The 18,426-nt window shown below is 55.6% G+C and overlaps 1 protein-coding gene across 10 annotated transcripts in view; it reads left to right on the plus strand.

The window, feature by feature from the left end:
• DNAI1 (dynein axonemal intermediate chain 1) overlaps positions 1-18,426 on the plus strand; it is a 76,409-nt gene that overhangs the window by 33,373 nt on the left and 24,610 nt on the right. For 7 of the 10 annotated variants that reach the window (XR_011431605.1, XR_011431604.1, XM_070248777.1 and 4 more), the window contains 8 exons: positions 1,170-1,287; positions 1,574-1,617; positions 9,966-10,213; positions 14,974-15,063; positions 15,194-15,281; positions 15,822-15,901; positions 17,056-17,204; positions 17,298-17,397. Coding sequence is in view for 7 of the 10 variants with exons in the window: in XM_070248777.1 (XP_070104878.1) it covers positions 1,170-1,287; positions 1,574-1,617; positions 9,966-10,213; positions 14,974-15,063; positions 15,194-15,281; positions 15,822-15,901; positions 17,056-17,204; positions 17,298-17,397 (917 nt within the window). In the remaining 3 variants the exon portion in view is untranslated. Of the gene's footprint in view, positions 1-1,169; positions 1,288-1,573; positions 1,618-9,965; positions 10,214-14,973; positions 15,064-15,193; positions 15,341-15,821; positions 15,902-17,055; positions 17,205-17,297; positions 17,398-18,426 lie in introns of all 10 variants that reach the window. The other 3 variants (XR_011431606.1, XM_070248778.1, XM_070248779.1) reach the window with 1 other exon arrangement.

Consider the following 18,426-nt stretch of genomic DNA (forward strand, 5'->3'; position numbering starts at 1 on the left):
TGAGAGGATTCATTTTCTAATGGATCACCCTTGGTTGGAGAGAAGACTAGAACCAATTCACTTCTGATTTATTTCATTGCATTCTTTGAACAGTCATTGGGGGTCTGCTCTGTGCCTGGCCCTGTGCTAGGCACTGTGGGCCCAGAGATGAATCTAATATGCTTCCTGCTCTCCAGGAGCTGTCTGACGAGGGAGACAGGCAAAAGGATAAATAGAAGCGACACAGTGTGACAGATGTTTCAGTAGAGGAGAGGCACAGGGCTGGAACGGAGGAAGCAATGAACTCTGCTCACCAAGAGAGAGAAGGCCTCACGGGGGAGAAGGAGTTTGAGCTGGATCTGGAGTGAGTAGGAGTTTGCCCGGAAGATGGAGGAGCAGGACATTTCAGACACTATTTGATGTAGAGGGTATGTGGACAGCTGGCTGGAAATGACACGGAAGCAGGGGCCTGGAGCTGTGGTTTGACCGGGGTGCCCTGTTCAAGGGCAGCCATCGAGGGGTTTTCAGTGGGGCAAGGAGGTGTGTGGTGAGGTGATTTATTGGTTCTCACGCTGGTAGCTCTGTGGAACGTGGACCGGAGGGGGAGTCACTGGAGGCAGGGACACCAGTTAGGAGGATGGTGTAATAATCCAAGCCATGGCTACTGGGGCCTGAACCTGAGTAGTGGCTATGGGTTTGGAGAGAAGTGAATGGATTAAAAAGATAACCAGAAGGAAAATATGAGAGATGATGGAAAGAAAGCAGTCAAGGATATCTAGGTTTCTGGTTCAGACAAGTGGAAGGATAGATGGGGCTTCTACCTAAGTTAGAGGAAACGGGAGGCAGGGACAATTTAGGGCAGGAGAGAACTCAAGTTCAGGTGGGCAAACCCAGGACTTTATCTCTGTGGACATGGTGGCTTTATTGTAATTTACCTCCAACCACAACGATAACAGTAACAATAACATACATAGAGTGCTTACTTTGTGCCAGGTATTTTTCTAAGTACTTTACAAATATTAACCCAATTAATCTTCACAATAGTCCTTTGAGATAGGCACTATTACTATTCCCACTCTGAAACACAAAGAGCTTCATTGTTTTGGACAAAGGAGGTAAAGACAAAGTGGCAGACCTGGATTTGTCATAAAGTGGCCGTCTCAGGGCTGACTCAGCTGTGTGTATTTAAGATTTTAAGTACTACGAGGATGCTGCTGACGAATACCGGGACCAGGAGGGTACTCTGCTGCCGCTCTGGAAGTTCCAAAATGACAAAGCCAAGCGCCTGGCCGTCACCGCCCTCTGCTGGTGAGTATAGACATGGCAGCACCCCGGAAGAACCCTGAGCGCCAGCAGGGTGCCAAGCCCTGAGCAGGGCACTTCCACTGCGCTTAGCCACCCTGAGGGTGACACATAGCATTGTGGAAAAAAAATGGGACTGGGATTCTTTTGGGACTGTGGGATCAGCCCAGGTCTCTAAGGTCGACAGTAGACGTCTGCAGTGTAGTGAGGCACCAGTGTTCACGGGAAAATCCGTGTGCATGGGAGAGCCATGTCCATTTCCTGGGCCAATGGCTTCATATTTCTTTTGCAGGAATCCAAAGTACAACGATCTGTTTGCAGTGGGACATGGCTCCTGTAAGTGATCTGGCTCTTCATTCATTTGCTCATTCAACCAGCAAACACTAAGTACCTACTCAGCGCAGAGCTCTTTGCCAGGTGTGAAGCATACAAAGATGACTAGGAGAGAGTCACTGCCCTCACGGGGCACACAGTCTAATGGGGAAGACCGACAGTCACACCAGCAATTAGTGCTGGGTGAGGAAATATGCCAAAAGGAGCCTTTTTTAAGGAGTTACTATGGTGAAGAAGGAGGAGGAAAACACTTCCAGCAGAGGGGCCAGCGTATGCAGAGGGAGGAAAGGAAGGGTTGCTGGGCCAGGGTAGCCCCCAGGGGGCGTAGTAAGCCATTCCAAGAAGCCTGGATCTTCTCCTGAAGGGAAACCCCTGGAGGAATTTGAAGAGGGCAGGGACACAGCCAGTGCAGGAGGCAATTGCAGGCATGAGACCGGAGGCTAGGGGACCAGTCAGGAGACGTGAGGCGTCCCGAGGCGGGATGGCAGGGTGTGAACTCCGACTGTGGAGTAGGGATGGAGAAGCTGGTGTGAAAGGCCTGTGAAGGTAGACTGGAGCAGACCTGGCGAGGGATGGATGGTGGGGCTGAGGGAGGAGTGTTTCCTGGTCAGGCCCCGGAGCAGGCAGGGGTAGAGCTTGCTGTCCATCCCTTCGACCCAAGCTCTGGGAGACCACTGTCGCTCAGGGTGTTGCCGGCCCTGCCAGTCCACCCAGCAGGAGGCAGCACCGTGGTAACTGGATTTGCTTTCCCTTCATATTCCTTGGTCCCTGCCGAAGCCCCTGCCTCCCCACTGGCCTGGACGATCCCCCTTACTAACGGGAGAGGGCCCCACACTTCGCGTTAGCCGCAGCTCCCCAGGCTAACAGCTTGTTCTCTGGCTGGGAGCACCAGCTTCTGCGAACAGAAAAACCTTTCTATTCTCCAAGCTGCTGCTGGCTGGCAGGCATACAAGCTCCTGGTCTCTGCCCCTCAGACCGCCTGCCCGCCCAGCCCATTCTTTGACCAGGGTGGAGGACGGGGGGCGGGTAGGCAAGGAGGAGTTGGTGTTTGTCATTCCTCTCAAGGAGGAGGCCTTGGAGCTGCTCCCGGTCTCGCGGTCTGGGCCGCCTTTGAGGATGCCCTAAATGCCCGCTTTGTGTCCCTGCTTCTAGGTGGGCTGCTGCCAAGTGGGAAGCACCCTCCCCCTTTGGCAGGGAACTAGCACATTCCTCCTTCTCTGCTGCAGCTACTGGGCCTGGAACAGGGCCTGGGGGCTGGGCAGGCCCTCCCAGGAGTGGGTGTGGACTCCCCTGCGAGGCTGCTCTCAGCCCAGGCTCTCTGCCCAGCACTGAGGTGGGGGTGTGGGGGGCTCCCCAGCAGGGGGGAGGAGAGCTGGCTTCAGCTCCAGTCCCGTCCTCCTCCCACCCAGGGCCAGAGCAGGGTCGGCTGGTTGGAGTTGTGTGGAGACTCCATGGGGGCAGCCTTAGCCAGGAGCAGCGGAGAAGGGTAACCACCCCCCCAAGGATAGATGACCCCAAGCCCGATTTCATTTACTCCCAAGCCCCTGCAGCCTCCTTTGGGCAGGCATGTGCCCAGGAAGGGTCTCTTTGTCCTTTGTTGGTCCTTTCAGCCACATCCACATGCCTGGGTGGTGCCACAGTCAGCTGCAGACCTTCTGGCTGGCATGTCACTCCCCAGTGTTGCAACCTGGGGCCAGAAGCCTCATTGAGCCGTGGTTCCCTCGTTGGTGTTGTAGAGAGACTGACACCTGCCAGCTCTCTATCCCAGGGCTGCTGTGAGGCACACTGGAAAGAAAGGCAGCAGACGTGCCCTGTGAGCCGTGGGAACCACCCACACGGAAAGGACAATCATCGCTGATTGTCTGTCGTTCTGGCCCCCAGCTTTCCTGCAGGTCCCTTGGGGGGTCTTCGCTGAGAGAGGGGGCTGTGAGGACAGAGGGGGATCAGACGAGCCCCTACCGACTCTCAGAGAGCAGCGGCCTCTCTCATTGTGGCGGTGCGGTGGTATTTGCTGTTGCTGTCACTTGCAGGGGAGCTGACCAGCTTTCAGACAGGCCTCTGTTCTCCAGAGCTTGCATATCTCGGTCCCACTCTGCAGAGGCCTGAGCAGAGCCGGGCAGGGCTGGGATGCAGAAGGACCCCTGCACTCACTGCTGAGGTTGCCTCTGGGAGTCCTGTGCTCTTGAGTGCCAGGTACCTCCCTGGAAGAAAGAGGGCAAAGCTGAAGCAGGCAAAGGGCACCCTTGTTACCAGATGGGGTCACTGTGAGGAGCAGCTGGCTCGTCAGCATCCATCACACTGTCTTTGGAAGCTCCCAGATGCCAGCCTCCCAGCATCAGACTTTGCCTCATGTAGACAAATGCTGAGTGAGGATTTGGGTTTGCTGTTGGATTTGACCCTGATGAGCCCAGCCCAGAATTCCCAGACATTTATTTTGTGACCCAGCCAAATAAGACTTTGACAGGGGTAGGCATGTACCCTAGGAAGGACTGGGGCCAGTCTCCTATTTTGGGGACAGGGCAGGTTGGCTAGAGCCAGGCCAGGGGCAAGAGGTGGGAAAGGGGGTCCAGGCAGTTGCCTGAAACAGCACAGAATCCTTCGTACCTGTCTCCCTTCTGGGGCTGCTGGGTACCAGGTGGTGGGCATAGCAGGCTGCGTCCAGGGAAGAGACTGGGGTGCCCCCTAGGGCCAGGCTCCACGTCTCCCCAGAGTAGAGAAAGAGGCCGTCAGCAGGCGAAAGCAGATGGAAGAACATTGGGAGGCAGAGGAAGCTGGTCCAGGAAGAGATGGCCCCGGGGGCAAAGCTGGGATGTAATTATGTCAGCCTGCTGCACTGAAGGGGTCCTTTCCAGCCCATTAGCCAGTTCATAGCCGGGAAATGGGGACTCCTCATGGTCTGTTGGGCAGGGATGGTGGAACAGATCCTGGAAACCCTATGTGGTCACAGGAGATGGGGAGGAAGCTTCCCAGTGGGCCATGTCGTGGAAGGCAGAGGAGCCAGCTGTCCCTCAGCCCAGCCTCCCTCCGGGGCCAGCACCCTCAGAAAGGGCCAGAGTCAGGCCCTGAGTCCCAGCACTCGACCTGTTCCCGCTCTGTCCCACCACATCCTGGCCCGTCCCTGAGCCTGCCCATGCCAAAGATACGACTGTAGGGATTTAAATCTTTCCTGATCATTTATTTGTCAGCTTTGCTAATTAAGCAGTGTTAATTTCATTTACCGAAAATGGAAATTCATCCACCTCATTTCTCCCCGTTCATCCTCCACACACAAAATCCATCACTCCTCGGCTGCAGGCTGCGTAAAATTTACAGGACTAATTATGTTGTCAGGTCTCTTTGTAAATACAGTCCATAAAGGCCACCACGCTCGCCGGGTTGTAAGTGAGGGCATTCCCATCGTGAGTTTAATTACTGGTTAGTTATTTAGGTTCTCAAATGTTTGCTTCGTTTTCCCTAAATCAAATTAAATGTCCCGCTTGATGTATTCTGTCTCCAAGGCCTTGCTCTTATTTCCCACACTGTTTAAATATGACTTCTATTCAGATGACAGTGCTTGGAAAAGCCCAGTTTCCTGGGAAGCGGAACCCAGTCTGGCACCATGGCCTCTGGGCCCCGCCGGACATCGGGCACCCTCTAGGACTGATGCCCTTTCTTGGGGCAGATTGGGCTAGTCCCCTGCCTTTGGAAACTATGGAAATCCTAACCCAAGGGGCATTTCTGTTCCTGGAGTCCAAGATAGCAGGGCTGGGGCATGGGAAAATAAGGGAGGGTTCATTAGTGTCATCAGAACAGCTGAGGATCGTTGCTCCACCCGCCCTAACTTCTAGAGGGACTACTTCCAAACCATCCCAGGAAAAAGGGCCGTCTATGAGGTCCTCTCCCTCTGACTCCTAAAAGTAGAGTTTGGGTCAACCTTCCCTGAATGCCTACTATAATAATGTCCTGTGGCTGCTGCGACGAATTACCACAAACAGGATGGCTGAAAACAATCCATAGTCGTTATCTTACAGCTCTAGAGGTCGGAAGTCTAAAATGGGTTTCGCGGAGCAAAAATCAGGTGTCAGCAGGGCTTCATTCCTTCTGGAGGCTCTAGGGGAACACCCATTTCCTTGCCTTTTCTGGCTTCTAGAAACTGCCCATATTCCGTGGCTCGTGGCCCGCTTCCAGCTAGCAATTGCATCATTCTGACACCTGCTTCTGTTGTCACATCTCCTTCTCTGACTCTCCTGCCTCCCTCTTTCCCTTACAAGGAGCCCTGTGATTACCCTGGGTCCACCGGATAATCCAGGATCATCTCCCATCTCAAGGTCTTTCACTTAATCACATCTGCAAAATCTCTTTTGTCTTGCAAAGTGACACATGTATGGGTTCTTGGGATTAGGACATGGACATCTTTGGGGAGACCATTATTCTGCCTACCACAGCCCCCCTCCCAGTGCCTCTTACACGACTCAATGAGGGAGTTGTTAAATAGCTGCACTGGAGCCAGCCCTGGGCTGGACTCGTTCTGGATGCCACCGTAAGAGAAGAGGAAGCCACTGTCCGAGGCTGGTTTGGTAGCCTTGTCTCTGCAGCTTGGCATCCACTTCCCTCTGACCACTGACCTGGCTTTAGCCTGATGCTCCAACGTGCCCTCTGCCTGCCTGTCCCTCCTGGAACCCTGAGCAGGAGCCCAGGCTTCTCCTGACAGCCAGAACTCTCCAAAGTGGCCCCCAACAATCTGTTACTTGCAGGACAGTGGTGGAGCTGTGGGGCCGAGGCCCCCACTGGTGGTTGCAAGTTCGAGAGGACATCCATCCGTGCTCTCACTGGGCACTACTCTGCCAGGGCCCCAGCAGAGGGAGCTGAGGGCAGGGAGAGCTGTGGTCTTTGGTGGAATTAAGTCTCCCCTCCCGTGAGACCATGGCTTTCCAAGAACTGCCAGATCAGGCTCTAGTAGGTTGTTGATTCTCCTCCCCAAAATCTTGTGCATCACTGAAGATCAGAGGCAGGGAGGCCTTAGAGATTATCCAGGAGATGAGGGTTAGCAGGGGGCAGCCCTTTTCTGGAGAGAGCAGGCCTGCTGGGCCACGCCAGGCCATGCTCACTCCATCCTTTGGCGGCAGGCTAAGGAAAAGACCTGCTCACGACCACTCAGAATAATAAGACACAGGTAGAGGAGTTCCTCAGGGGGGGGCGCTCACAGAGGAGAGAGTCTGGGGGCTGAATGGTCTGGAAGCCTTCCTGGAGAAGGGCAAAACAGCAAAATGGAGCAGGGGAGCTAAGATCAGGCTGCAGACCTCACTCCTGTCTCAGGGTCACAGAGAGGTGGTCTCTCTCTCTTCCCCTCCCTCCCTCTTTCCCTTCCTCTGTTCCTCCTTCCCTTCTACCCAGACACACATACTTACTGAAATCCTGTGGCCTGGAGGAACCTGGAATTCCTGTGCTGCCCCAGACCTCAGAGTCTCTGTCTCCCTATACAATGGAGTGTGGGGGTGGGGGCTCCCATCTGTGTCACTGGACCCTCCAGTCCTGCTTTGAGGTGCCAGGGAGTTTGCAGGGTTCAGGACAAAGTGCCCCAGGGCCCAGGGACTGAGGCTCTGCAAGCCCTGAGCCTGCTGGGATTATAGCCTCACAGAGAACTGAAGCACTGTGGGTGACCTTGATGCCAAGGTCATACCGGGACTGCTGGTGACCTAGCTGGTGATATCGTGCTGGGAATGTTGGAGAGTTGGGAAATGATGTCACTAGGCTGCTGGTAGCCTGAGTGATGCTATCATGTGGGGACCATTGGTGGTCTGAGTAGTGATGTCATTTTAGGACTTTTGGAAGACAGGATGATGATGTCACGCTGGGACTGTTGGAGGTTTGGGCTGTGATGTCACACTGGGTATACTTAGAGAATGGAATAGTGAGGTCTCACAGGGGCCCCTGGAGTCAGGGATAAGATCATAGAATAAGATGGAGTGGAGAGGAAGTCCCTAGTTAAAGGAGTGTTTTCTCTGCTTTCCTGGTGCCGTTTGGCAGACAGAGCCCTGAACTGGAATTCAGCAAACACATAGTCTAGCCATGCTTAGAAGCTGTGATCTTTATGCCGGGAGGGCTCATTTGGTTGCAAGTAACAGAGACCACTGGAGCCAGGTTCAGACAGGCAGGCTCACTGTCAGGACGCCTGTGGCCTGGGAGCTAAGGCAGGAGCTAAGGCCTTCATGGGATTGGTGCTCTCTGTGTCCCTGTCTCATGAAATCTATGCTTCTCTCTGCCAGAAGTTTCCTCTTACCACGCTTCACTGCCAGGCCCCTTACACAGTCTCCAGTCCAGATTCTAGAGGGATTGGGTCTGCTCTGCCAGCCGCCACCACCCTAGTAGGTCTGATGCCCCTTCCCCCTCCTTTCTCCACCTCCGTGTAACGACCAGATTAGTGCCATTACTCTGAGCGGTGGTAATTTCAGCTATAAACAGGACATAGGGCGTGGCAAACACCATGTGATGGGTCTCATGCTCCTGGGCACACCACTCCTCCCCTCTGGCCTCCATTTGCCCATCTATAAAATCAGGGGCCATAAGTCCAGCTTCTAGACCCATTGGTTCTGTGAGTAGGTCAGACATGTCCTCATTCCAGAGTTGCTAAGCCAGCCTAGGGTCTCCTGCCCTCCTTTCCTGATTTCACTGGTCATGAAGGCTCTGTGTGCCCAGGCAGGGGCAGGGGGTGCTTGGAGTCTGTCTAGAGAAAGTGAGTCATCACTGCTGCTCCTCAAGGGGACAGGTCCAGTGCCACAATGAGAGCAAGAGTGAGGGTCATGCCCACTTTTGCCCCTTGGTGCAGGAAGGAGAGATCTGAGTCCTCAGCCTGAGCATCGGTCACCCACCTAGCCACCCTTTCATCCACTCTTTTGCCCACCCACTCACCCTCTGCAGCCTTGGCCAGCATCAAGGACAGACTGGACATCAAGGGCACTAGCAGCTCACCTCTGGCCTGGCAGTCAGACGAGGGGCTTGCCTCATTCGGCTGCAGGGCCTGGCTCTCTCATCACATCGGGGGCTGCTGAGGGCAAGCCCACATCTTGAGTCGAGTGTCCCTGTCCCTGCCAGGGTCCAGCCCAGGGGGAAGCCCAGGTCAGGTGCTCAGGATTTGCGTGATGAACAAAAGGAGCTACAAGCAACAGTCACACTGCCCGGTTCAAGCCCTTCATGGTCTGGGTGGGAGCCCAGCCAGCTGCAGATCTTCCCATTCAAGAGTTAGCCCTCAGGGCCCACTCTGGAGCCCCATGGGGTGAGGTTCTGCCAGCTCCCCACCCCCACCTCAAGGCCGGCTCCCTACTGGCTTTGAGATAGTGCCAGGCCCAGGGTGACCAGACTTGGCTCCAGGGCAACTGGAAGCCCCCCAGCTCCTCCTCTTGGCAAGAGGCTCACTTTCCCCAAAGCAGAAGCATTTTCCTTCCTGACCACTGTGTCAGGGGGAGGGCCCTCATCTCAGCTAAAGAGCTGCCTTAGCATAATAGGGCCCCCCCCCCAAATGGAGGCTGCTCTACCTTCCACCTTGCCAGCTCTGGTTTTCTGAGCTTGGGAAGGGTCCTGGGCTGGTGGCAGGAGAGCTGGACTCAAGGCTGGGGCTGGATTCTGTTCGGTGACTACCTTATCAGGACGTGCAGAGAATGAAAGAAAGAGCGGGAGGCACCCTCTTGACATGGGGCGGGCACTGTCATGTCTGCCGAGTGCTCCTCTGTTGATCACCAAACCTGTGCCCTGGCCAGAAGGATGGCACTGTGGCCTGTGGAAGCCTGACTGGCTAGCCTGGGACTTCTCAATCCTCAGAGCGTCCTAGAGCTAGGGTTCAGGCTGCAACTGGGGACTGCGGGGCCAGAGGGTATGGGAAGATGCCCACAAGCGGGGAATTGGAGACTCATATAGACAATTCCGTGTTAGTCCAAACTGAACCCCTGTCCTCGGCTGGGGGTGGGGGACACATGAGCATTATCCAGGCATCTAAGGACAGCAACCTGCCCCTGGGCCAGGCATCTCTGAGAATGCTGCTGCTTCCCAAACCCACACACATTCTTCACCTAGCAACCCTTTGAGCCTGCATCCCCCTTTCTTGTACCCCAGAGAAAATAGGGAGAATGGCTGGCTGTCCCCAGATAAGCCTGGTCACCTTATCTCTTGGATCCTTCCATGAACCCTGAGAAGGGGTAGGCCAAGTCTCATGATTCCGTCTCACAGACAGAGAAGACGAAGTCCAGAGAGGAATCCCATGCTCTATGACAGAGGCAGAGCAGGGCAGGGCTTGTCCCTGCGATGGGGGAGGGGCACAGGGGCTTCCCAGAGGGGAAGCTGGATCCTCCACTCACAGCTGCCCATCTTCCTGGAGGCAGATGACTTCATGAAGCAGAGCCGGGGCATGCTGCTGCTCTACAGCATGAAGAATCCCAGCTTCCCTGAATACATCTTCAGCAGCGAGAGCGGCATCATGTGTCTGGACATGCACGTGGACCACCCCTACCTGGTGGTGGTGGGCCACTACGATGGCAACGTGGCCATTTACAACCTCAAGAAGCCCCACTCCCAGCCCTCCTTCCGCAGCTCGGCCAAGTCTGGCAAGCACACAGACCCTGTGTGGCAGGTCAGCCTCCAACCAGGATGGGAGAAGTGGGTATGGATGAGTAGCCAGTGGGCCTGGGAGCCACTGGAGGAGGGAGCTGGGGGAGGAGAGGCCACGAGCAAGGCGGTGGGGATGACAAGTACCAGCTTAGAGGCCGAGGGGCTGGGTGCAAGAAGGGGCAGAGAGGGGCAGCAGGCAAGAATCAGGAGGTAAGCGCGTCTGCAGTAAGAGCTGGGCTCTGCTGCCCAGAGCTCCCATCAGGAGGCCCATCTGTCTGCTGAGGACCTCTTAGGGCTGGTGATTGGTGACTCAGAGCCTGTGGCTGGAAGACTCCAGGGCTTGACAGGCCTCTGCTGAGTGTCTCAAGGGCTTCAGTTCCCCGTCTCTGGGCTCCTCCACTCCCCACAGGGGCTCTCCTCTGTCTCCTGGGCTAGATTTAGGGGACTCCCAGACAGGGGTGGGGTCTGCCAGTTGTCTACCCTCTTGGGGGGCTGTAAGGCCTGGTAGGTAAGGTCTGTCCTGGGGCTTCTCTGTATACCCCTCTTCTCCAGAAAGGCACAGAATGGGGCCATTTCTGGACAATGTGCCCGGGTTTCACCCCAACTCTGTGTCTCCCATCTTCGTGCACTGGGCATGGATCTCACAGTTTCCCTCTCAGCTCTGGCTTTGCAGGCCCTCCCTCACTGTGTTCTTAACGTCCTCCTCCTTCTGAGGCTGTGCATCCTTACCCCACGGGCAGGTCTGGGAGAATCTAAGGATGGATTTCTGCCTCAAGTGGCCCAAGGCCTCTGGGCTTGTCAGGCAGTGCTGTGCCTCTGTCTTCTCTTCCCCCTCTGCACCCCTGCCTTCCTGGCCCTAAGCTGAGTCATGCGGACACCTGCCCCAGGCACTGGCTCTCAGCTGCCAGACAGGCATGAGCAGAGGGAGGACTGTCCAGACACAGGGGATGCGGTGGCTCTCAGCTTCATCCTTTGCCCAGAGCCAGGGCACAGGGAGGGAGGCACCCCCTCCCCCTAAATGCCCTCCCCCAACGCTTCACCAAAGCAGGGCCAGAGCTTGCAGCCTCTGGAGTCCTCTTCTCTGAAAAGCCTAGTTATCCTCTGGGCACACAGAGGTCTCCAGACACGGGGAGGATGACTGCAGAGACTTTAAAGCCCAGGGAGAGGAGAAAATACCCACTTTTTTCTTTCTTTCATTTTTTTGGTGAGGAAGATTGGCCCTGAGCTACCATCTGTTACCAATCTTCCTCTTTTTGCTTGAGGAAGATTGTCCCTGAGCTAAGATCTGTGCCAATCTTCCTCTATTTTGTATGCGGGGTGCCACCACAGCATGGCTAGATGAACCACGTGTAGGTCTGTGCCTTGGATCTGAGCCCACGAACGTTGGACCACTGAAGCGGAGTGCTCAAACTTAACCACTACACTGCCAGGCCGGCCCCAAAAGACCCACTTTGATCATACTGAACCAGCACCAGTCCTGCCCCAGCTCTCCCAGCTCAGACAGCCCAGGGCCAAACATTGTACATCTCTGGTTGGCCTGACCACCCTCCTCAAGCCCAGAAGAGGGCGAGGGGCCGAGGCCGACCACCCGACGCCCACTCTGCCATGTTCTCTGAATCAGATCGCATGCAGGTTAGGGAAAGAAATGGGGCAGGCAGAAGACAATGATCCCTTTCACTGGGCCGGTGCCGGGGAGACTGGAGCCCACCTGGATGGAGGTGGCCTTCTGCTCTCCCACAGGGCTGCTGCCTTTGCAAAACCAAACACTCGAAGTTCTTGGCTGGAATCATGGCTTGTGAGATGGGTGGGCCTGCCTGTCTCCTCGGTCCCCTTCTTTCCCTCTCATTCCCTCCCCTTCCTCACGCCTCCACCTGGTCATGCCTGTTCAGTCGCTCTTCCTTCTTTGCTCCTCTGGGAGCTGCTAAGGGCTTGGTCTCTGGAGTTCCTGGTGGGGACATAACCACAGCCACAGGCTGAACAGGACAGGGCAGTATGCTAAGTGCTAAAGACGGCTGCTGGGGGCACTGAGGGGGGTGTCCAGACTGTCCGAGATGGGGAGCAGGGGCAGGAGAGCCAGAGAGGTCTTCCTAGAGGGAGCAACACCTGAGCTGAATGTTGAGGGCTGAGGACACATTACTTAGACGAAGAAGAGTACAGCGTGGTCACATGTGCAATGACACAGGGGCATCAGCAGAGTGGCCTGCTAGGAAATGACACATCATTTGAGGCACAGTATGAGAGATGGGGAGGGGGAGCAGGACCTGAACAAAGCAGAGGCCCCCAGTCCTGAGTGTGCTTCTCTAGCAAGTAGGAAGCTTAGTTTCAAGTGATGTGTTAGTACCGGAGCCCATAGAGTAAAAAGATGGGAGTGGAGCCGCTCTGCTGGGATCTGCATCCTGCTTGCTTGAGGGTCCCTGTTCCCACTCCCCTGTCCCCTGAGGGGCTTTCACAGGCTCCTAAGAGCTCCCCCAGCCTGGTTTGAAAATCACTGCCCAACCATCAGGGGGTTTGGGGCAGAGAAGACTCGCAGGCATGGCTGTGTCCTAGAGACAGCCTCTGGCTGCAGCCTGAGCTCCGGCAGGGGGAGGGGAGATGGCAATGAGAAGACGGCTGAGAGCTGTCGAGGCGGCGCAGCCAGTAGAAGGAAACCACCCACCAGATGTGGGAAAAGGGAAGAACGGGTGATGCTGCCCGGCACTCTGGTTTGGGGGGCCCAGTTGGGCATCCACAGAGGTGGGAAATGGCAGAAGAGGAACAGGTTTGGCCAGAAGTTAATCCAAGAAGCCAGAGGAGGTGTCCTACAGCAGTTGGCTGTAGAAGCCCGGAGCTTGAAGGAGAACGGGGCTGGTGAGTGAGATGCCAGAGACATCAGCGCCTAGGGCCTTCTTGTGGCAGAGACCCGGGGGTTGTTTTGGATCTCACATGCCCAGCTGGGGCAGAAGGACTTTGTTCTGTTGGTGGCGGGGAGCTATGGAAGGTTTTAGAGCCAGGGAGAGAACTGTCCATTCTGAGGGGATGGCTTCCTGTCCCATGGCACAGGCTGCTCCCCAAGGAGCCCATCTGGGTGTCCCGGTCCTGTTCAAGCCCCACTGTGAAGCCCCAACCACCAACACTCTGTGGTGTGTAGGGGGGTGTTCTGTGCCACACTGGGGAAGGGAGCGGGAAGGATATATGCGCAGAGACTGCAGCCGGCAGGTCTGCCATAATCAGATAAGGCAGAAGAGAAGGAATCCATGAGGCAGGCTCCATCTCCTCCCTACACCTGCTCCTGGGCATTCATTCATTTGCTTAACTCCACTTACCGCCTGCCCCTTCTTATATTCGTACCCTCCCACCCTCACCCCAGGAGCACGTGTGGGACTTGCACACACACACATACACACTCACTTGCAAATACACACACCACCCCCCACTGGGCATTAGGCTGCTAAGTGGGGTGTGAAATACAATTTCCATGTGTGCTGGCGGCTGCTCATTAAACACTTCCCTTTGCAGCTCCCTAGCGCCTCTTACAGCCTGGCCTTTGACACCCCCTGTCCCCTCTCTGCTTTAAAGGGACTACCTTTACACAGAGGGGGAAGTGGTCTCAGCATCAGGGCGGCTCTGACTTGTGCCTCACTGGTCCCCCAGCAAAAGTGCAAAACAGCTGGCTGCCCAGACGGGCCCGGGCAGGACCGGGCCTGCCCTCGTGAGCTCTGATCAGCAGGCCTGGGGGGTGGTTGGGGAGGGGCAGTCCCTTCTCCCCCTCACCACACCCCTCAACAGCCATGGTGACAGCTGTGGTACAGGCAGTGACACTGGGTTCCTGTCGTCCCTCACTGGGCCTCTGCTTGTGGCAGGGGAAGGGACGGTGGTCCCAGCATGGGAGGTCTGGAGGGAACTGAAGAATGGAAAGCTCTGGGTGCCCAGCCCCGCCCCAGCTCTCCAGGACACGGCTTGGCTGGGCCTCCACATCTGGCAACAGAAACTTGAGCCTCAAGCGTGTCATCTTCATAAGACAACAGCTCTGTCTCCAAAACACTTTCCCATATGTTTGCTTCCAGCCCTGAGAAGATGGGTTGGGCGGGATTATTAACCCTGATTTGCAGATGGAGAAATGCAGCTCAAGTCTGAGATTTGGGAGCAAGATTCTGGGAGCTAGACCTAGTGGTAAAGTGAAGGTGGGAACAGAGAAGAGATTGCCTAGAGAAGGGCCAAGCCTGGAAGAGGAGGGCGGGGGCGGGGCTGCTCCTCCCCACCCCCTAAAAAAGCGGGAAAGAACCCCCCAATTCCTAGGATGATGGTAACAATGAGGATATTAGCTATCATTTATCGAACACAATATTTGCAATGTTCTGACCTAACGACTTAGTCACGTTCTCATTTATTCCTTACAACAAACCTGTCCTATTATGGTTCCTGTTTTATAAACGAGGAAACTGGTTGATGGGCTGTTTCCTTTCCAGGCCCTGTCTATGTGAGGAGGTTGAACCCAGAGCTGCGGCCTCTTCCCTAGAACCAGGCGTCTAGAACTCAATCCAGGGAGGAATCGGGCACCCCCACTGCCGAGCCAATGGGTTAGGGCAGTGTCCTGACTGGCACTGCTGCCCCAGGATGGTCAGAGAGAGAGGGATGGGAGAGACAGAGATGAGTGGAGGGAGGGCCAATTGTGGGACTCTGGGAAACGGGCTCCCAGAACTTGCTCTGAACCTCGGATGGGTTCTTGAGGGAGCCCAGCTCAGCTGACAGCCCTAACTCAACAACCTAGCAGTGTCCCTGAGCTCACAGTTTGGGATATTTCAGGTCAAGTGGCAGAAGGATGACATGGACAACAACCTCAACTTCTTCTCTGTGTCATCTGATGGCAGGATCGTGTCTTGGACGCTTGTGAAGGTGCCTGTTTCCCAGAAGGGGTTGTGCAGGGGTGGAAATAGGAGTGGGGGAAACTGAATGGCAAAGGGACCCCCAACCCTGCTGATCCAGCCCAACCCACATGCCCTCTTCCACCCCTCTGTGACTGCAGAGCGAGCTGGTTCACACGGATGTCATCAAGCTGAAGGTGGAGGGCAGCACCACGGAAAGTCTCGAGGGGTTGCAGCTATACACAGTGGGTAGGAGCCCCCCACCAACGCACATCGAGGCCTGCCCAGGTCACTCGGGCCCTGTGAGGGTCAGTGATGGTGGCCCACCCCTTACTGAGCACTCCTACCTCCACCTGTGCCGAGCTGGACAAGGGGTAATGGGAGAGCCTGTCTGCCCAGCCCAGCCCTTGGCCTTTCGCAGACCCTCCGTGTTTATGCAGACCCTGTTCCTGTTTATGCAGATCAAGTGCTGTTATGCAGATCCAACCCTGTTTATGCAGATCAGGCCCCTGTTTACCCAGACCCTGTCCCTGTTTACTCAATTCCTACCCTGTTTATGCAGACTGTGTCCCTGTTTACCCAGGCCCCACTCCTGTCTGCAGAAGGCCTGGCTGTTTGCAGAGTCCCGACTGCCTGGGACAGCAGCAGGCCAGAGGGCCAGTCTCTATTGGCCTGGCTGGCCCCGGCCCTCACAGGGGCCCGGCTCAGGCTGTCCTGGGGCTGCTGGCTAGAGGAGGTGCTGGGAGGCTCCCTCAGAACCAGGCTAAAGCTGCTCCCTCTTCTCCCGAGGCTGTGGCACCGCCTTCGACTTCCACAAAGAGATCGACTACATGTTCCTAGTGGGCACGGAGGAGGGGAAAATCTACAAGGTGAGGCAGGGCCGCCCCTATGCCAGCTCGCTACAGGGCCGCCTAGATCAGAGCATCCCAGGAGCCCGTCGTTCTCAACAGACCCTCTTCTCACAGACCTTAGGGCTCATCAGTTCTGGAAGTCTTCTTGGGGGAAGAGAATGCATTTCTGGACCTGCTGGGGTGGCAGGAAGAGGGGCTGACTGCAGGAAAGGGGAGGACGGACCTCCGGGGTGACTTTAGCCCAGCCTGGCCTCTTTCCGCGGGGGCCCTCCCTCTCTTCCTGGGAGCGGAGGAGGTAGAAGTGGGTGTGGGGGTTGGGGAAGTTGGAACATTCTGGGAAGACTTCCTGGAGGAGATCTGAACTTGAGCTGAGCTTTGAAGGCCAGGTAACAAGAAAATTTCTCTCTGAATGCCGGGTGCATCCTAGCCGGCAGGACGGAACTTCATGGCTAGTTTCTGCAAGGTCTCAGTGTTAGTAGGTGAATGTCCTTCTGAACCTCCGTCCATCCAGAAATAGCTCTGCTGCAAGCTTTTCTTAGGCTCAGAGACTCAGAATGTTAATTACAGACAGCCTCCCGGGAGCCCCTGAGGCCCAGCCAGAGCTGGTCTGAATGCAAAAGAGGTCCCCCCTCCTTCCCAATGGCAGATGGGAGAGGCAGGAGGGAAGAAGACACTAGTCACTCACTCTGTCTCCTGGAGGAAGGGAGCGAGGGGCCTGCTGGTCAGGGCAAGAAACCCAATGGGAAATCATGAAATTGGAACTTGCTCCTGGCTCAGCGCCTGCTCTTACCTGGGCGAGGTGGGGTGTTTATCACTGTTGCGAGGATTCTGTCTGTGGGCTGTGGGTGGACCCAGGGCTCTGTCTGTCTGTCCACAGGCCTTGGCCTGGGCATAGGCTAGGTCACACCCCACCCAGGGCCCTCAGACCTGCTCTGCCTTGGCTCAGGGAGAGAAGGCCTTTTCTGCCTGGCCTGGAATCTTCGCCCCGAGTCCCTTAAGCCCCTCCTCTCTCTCTGGTTGTGTTGAGAGTGAGAAGAGCAGCCGCTTGGCCCCAGCTCAGCTGTGACAGTGATGTGGGGTGAGGACAGAAGAGGAGTCTCAGGTTCTGACCCTCCAGGGAAGTGACGGCTGCTGACCTCTCTCTCACTCCTGACCCCTGACCCCCACCCTAGTGCTCTAAATCCTACTCCAGCCAATTCCTGGACACCTATGATGCCCACAACATGGCAGTGGACGCTGTGTCCTGGAACCCATACCACACCAAGGTCTTCATGTCCTGTAGCTCTGACTGGACAGTGAAGATCTGGGACCACACCATCAAGTAAGGAGCATGCCCTCCCTCAGCCCAGCCTGGGCTGGGGCCTGGCCTGTGAGCCTTCTGTGTCATGAGCTCTCCATCCTTCTACCTTGGCAGGACCCCGATGTTCATCTATGACCTAAATTCAGCGGTGGGCGATGTGGCCTGGGCACCATACTCTTCTACTGTGTTTGCGGCAGTCACCACCAATGGGAAGGTGAGCGCCCCCTTCCTGACCCTGCTGAGCCCCCACTGGAGACAGGATGAGGTGTCTCAGGGTCTCCCTCCTGGAGAGGTCAGGCAGGGAAGATGGGACAGAAGGACTGTGTATTCTCAAGGGCCAGGCCACCCAGGGCCCTGTCAAAAGAGAAATCATTCATCCCTTGAGGTCTTGAGGAGAGAATGGGGCTGGTCACCTTGAAGGAGAGGGCATTGTGGGGGATAAGATGTCATGAGGAGCAGTTATCTTCTCTCAGGGTCCTGGGGAGGAAACGACAAGGTGGCAGGGACTAGCCTGATGTAAGGAAAAACTTATGAGCCAGAGTTGATCTGTAGTTAAAATAGTGTCTAAAAGGTAGCGAAGTCCCCATCCCTGGGAGTATGCAAGCTGAGTCTGAGAAGGGGAGATGACAGGGGTCTACGCAACACTCAGAAACAAACATTTTGTGAGAGAATTCTTAGACACAAACCATTTCCCTTATGGACTTTGATATAAACTGAGAGGCGACTACCCAGGAGAGAATATGGTAATTAAGACATCACCCTACAGTCAGTCCATCATCCATCTGCTGAACAGAGTTTACTAAGGACCAACTGTGGTGCCCAGCTCCAGGCTAGGGCCTGGTGAATCAGGTCCCTGCTGTCACAGGGCTTACACTCCGGTGAAGGGAAAGAGACAGAAAGCAACAACAACAAAACTCCCGTAGTGTTAGGTGCTAGGCAGGGATTCAAAGAGAATATGGTGTTTGCAGCAGCATTATTCATAATAGCCAAAAAGTGGAAACAGTGCAAATGTCCATCACCTGATGAACGGATGAACCAAATGTGGCCCATCCAAGAGGACTGTTATTCAGTGATACCAAGGGGTGAAGTACTGACACATACTACAACATGGATGAACCTGAAAACACGCTGAGTGCCAGAAGCCCGTCACAAGACCCCGCACTGGATGCTTCCATTTATAAAGGTCTAGAGCAGGCAAATCTATAGAGACAGAAAGTAGACTGTGGTTGCCCAGGGCCGGGGC

This window comes from Equus caballus, chromosome 23 (genome assembly GCF_041296265.1).
Source record: "Equus caballus isolate H_3958 breed thoroughbred chromosome 23, TB-T2T, whole genome shotgun sequence".
Classification (NCBI taxonomy): domain Eukaryota; kingdom Metazoa; phylum Chordata; class Mammalia; order Perissodactyla; family Equidae; genus Equus; species Equus caballus.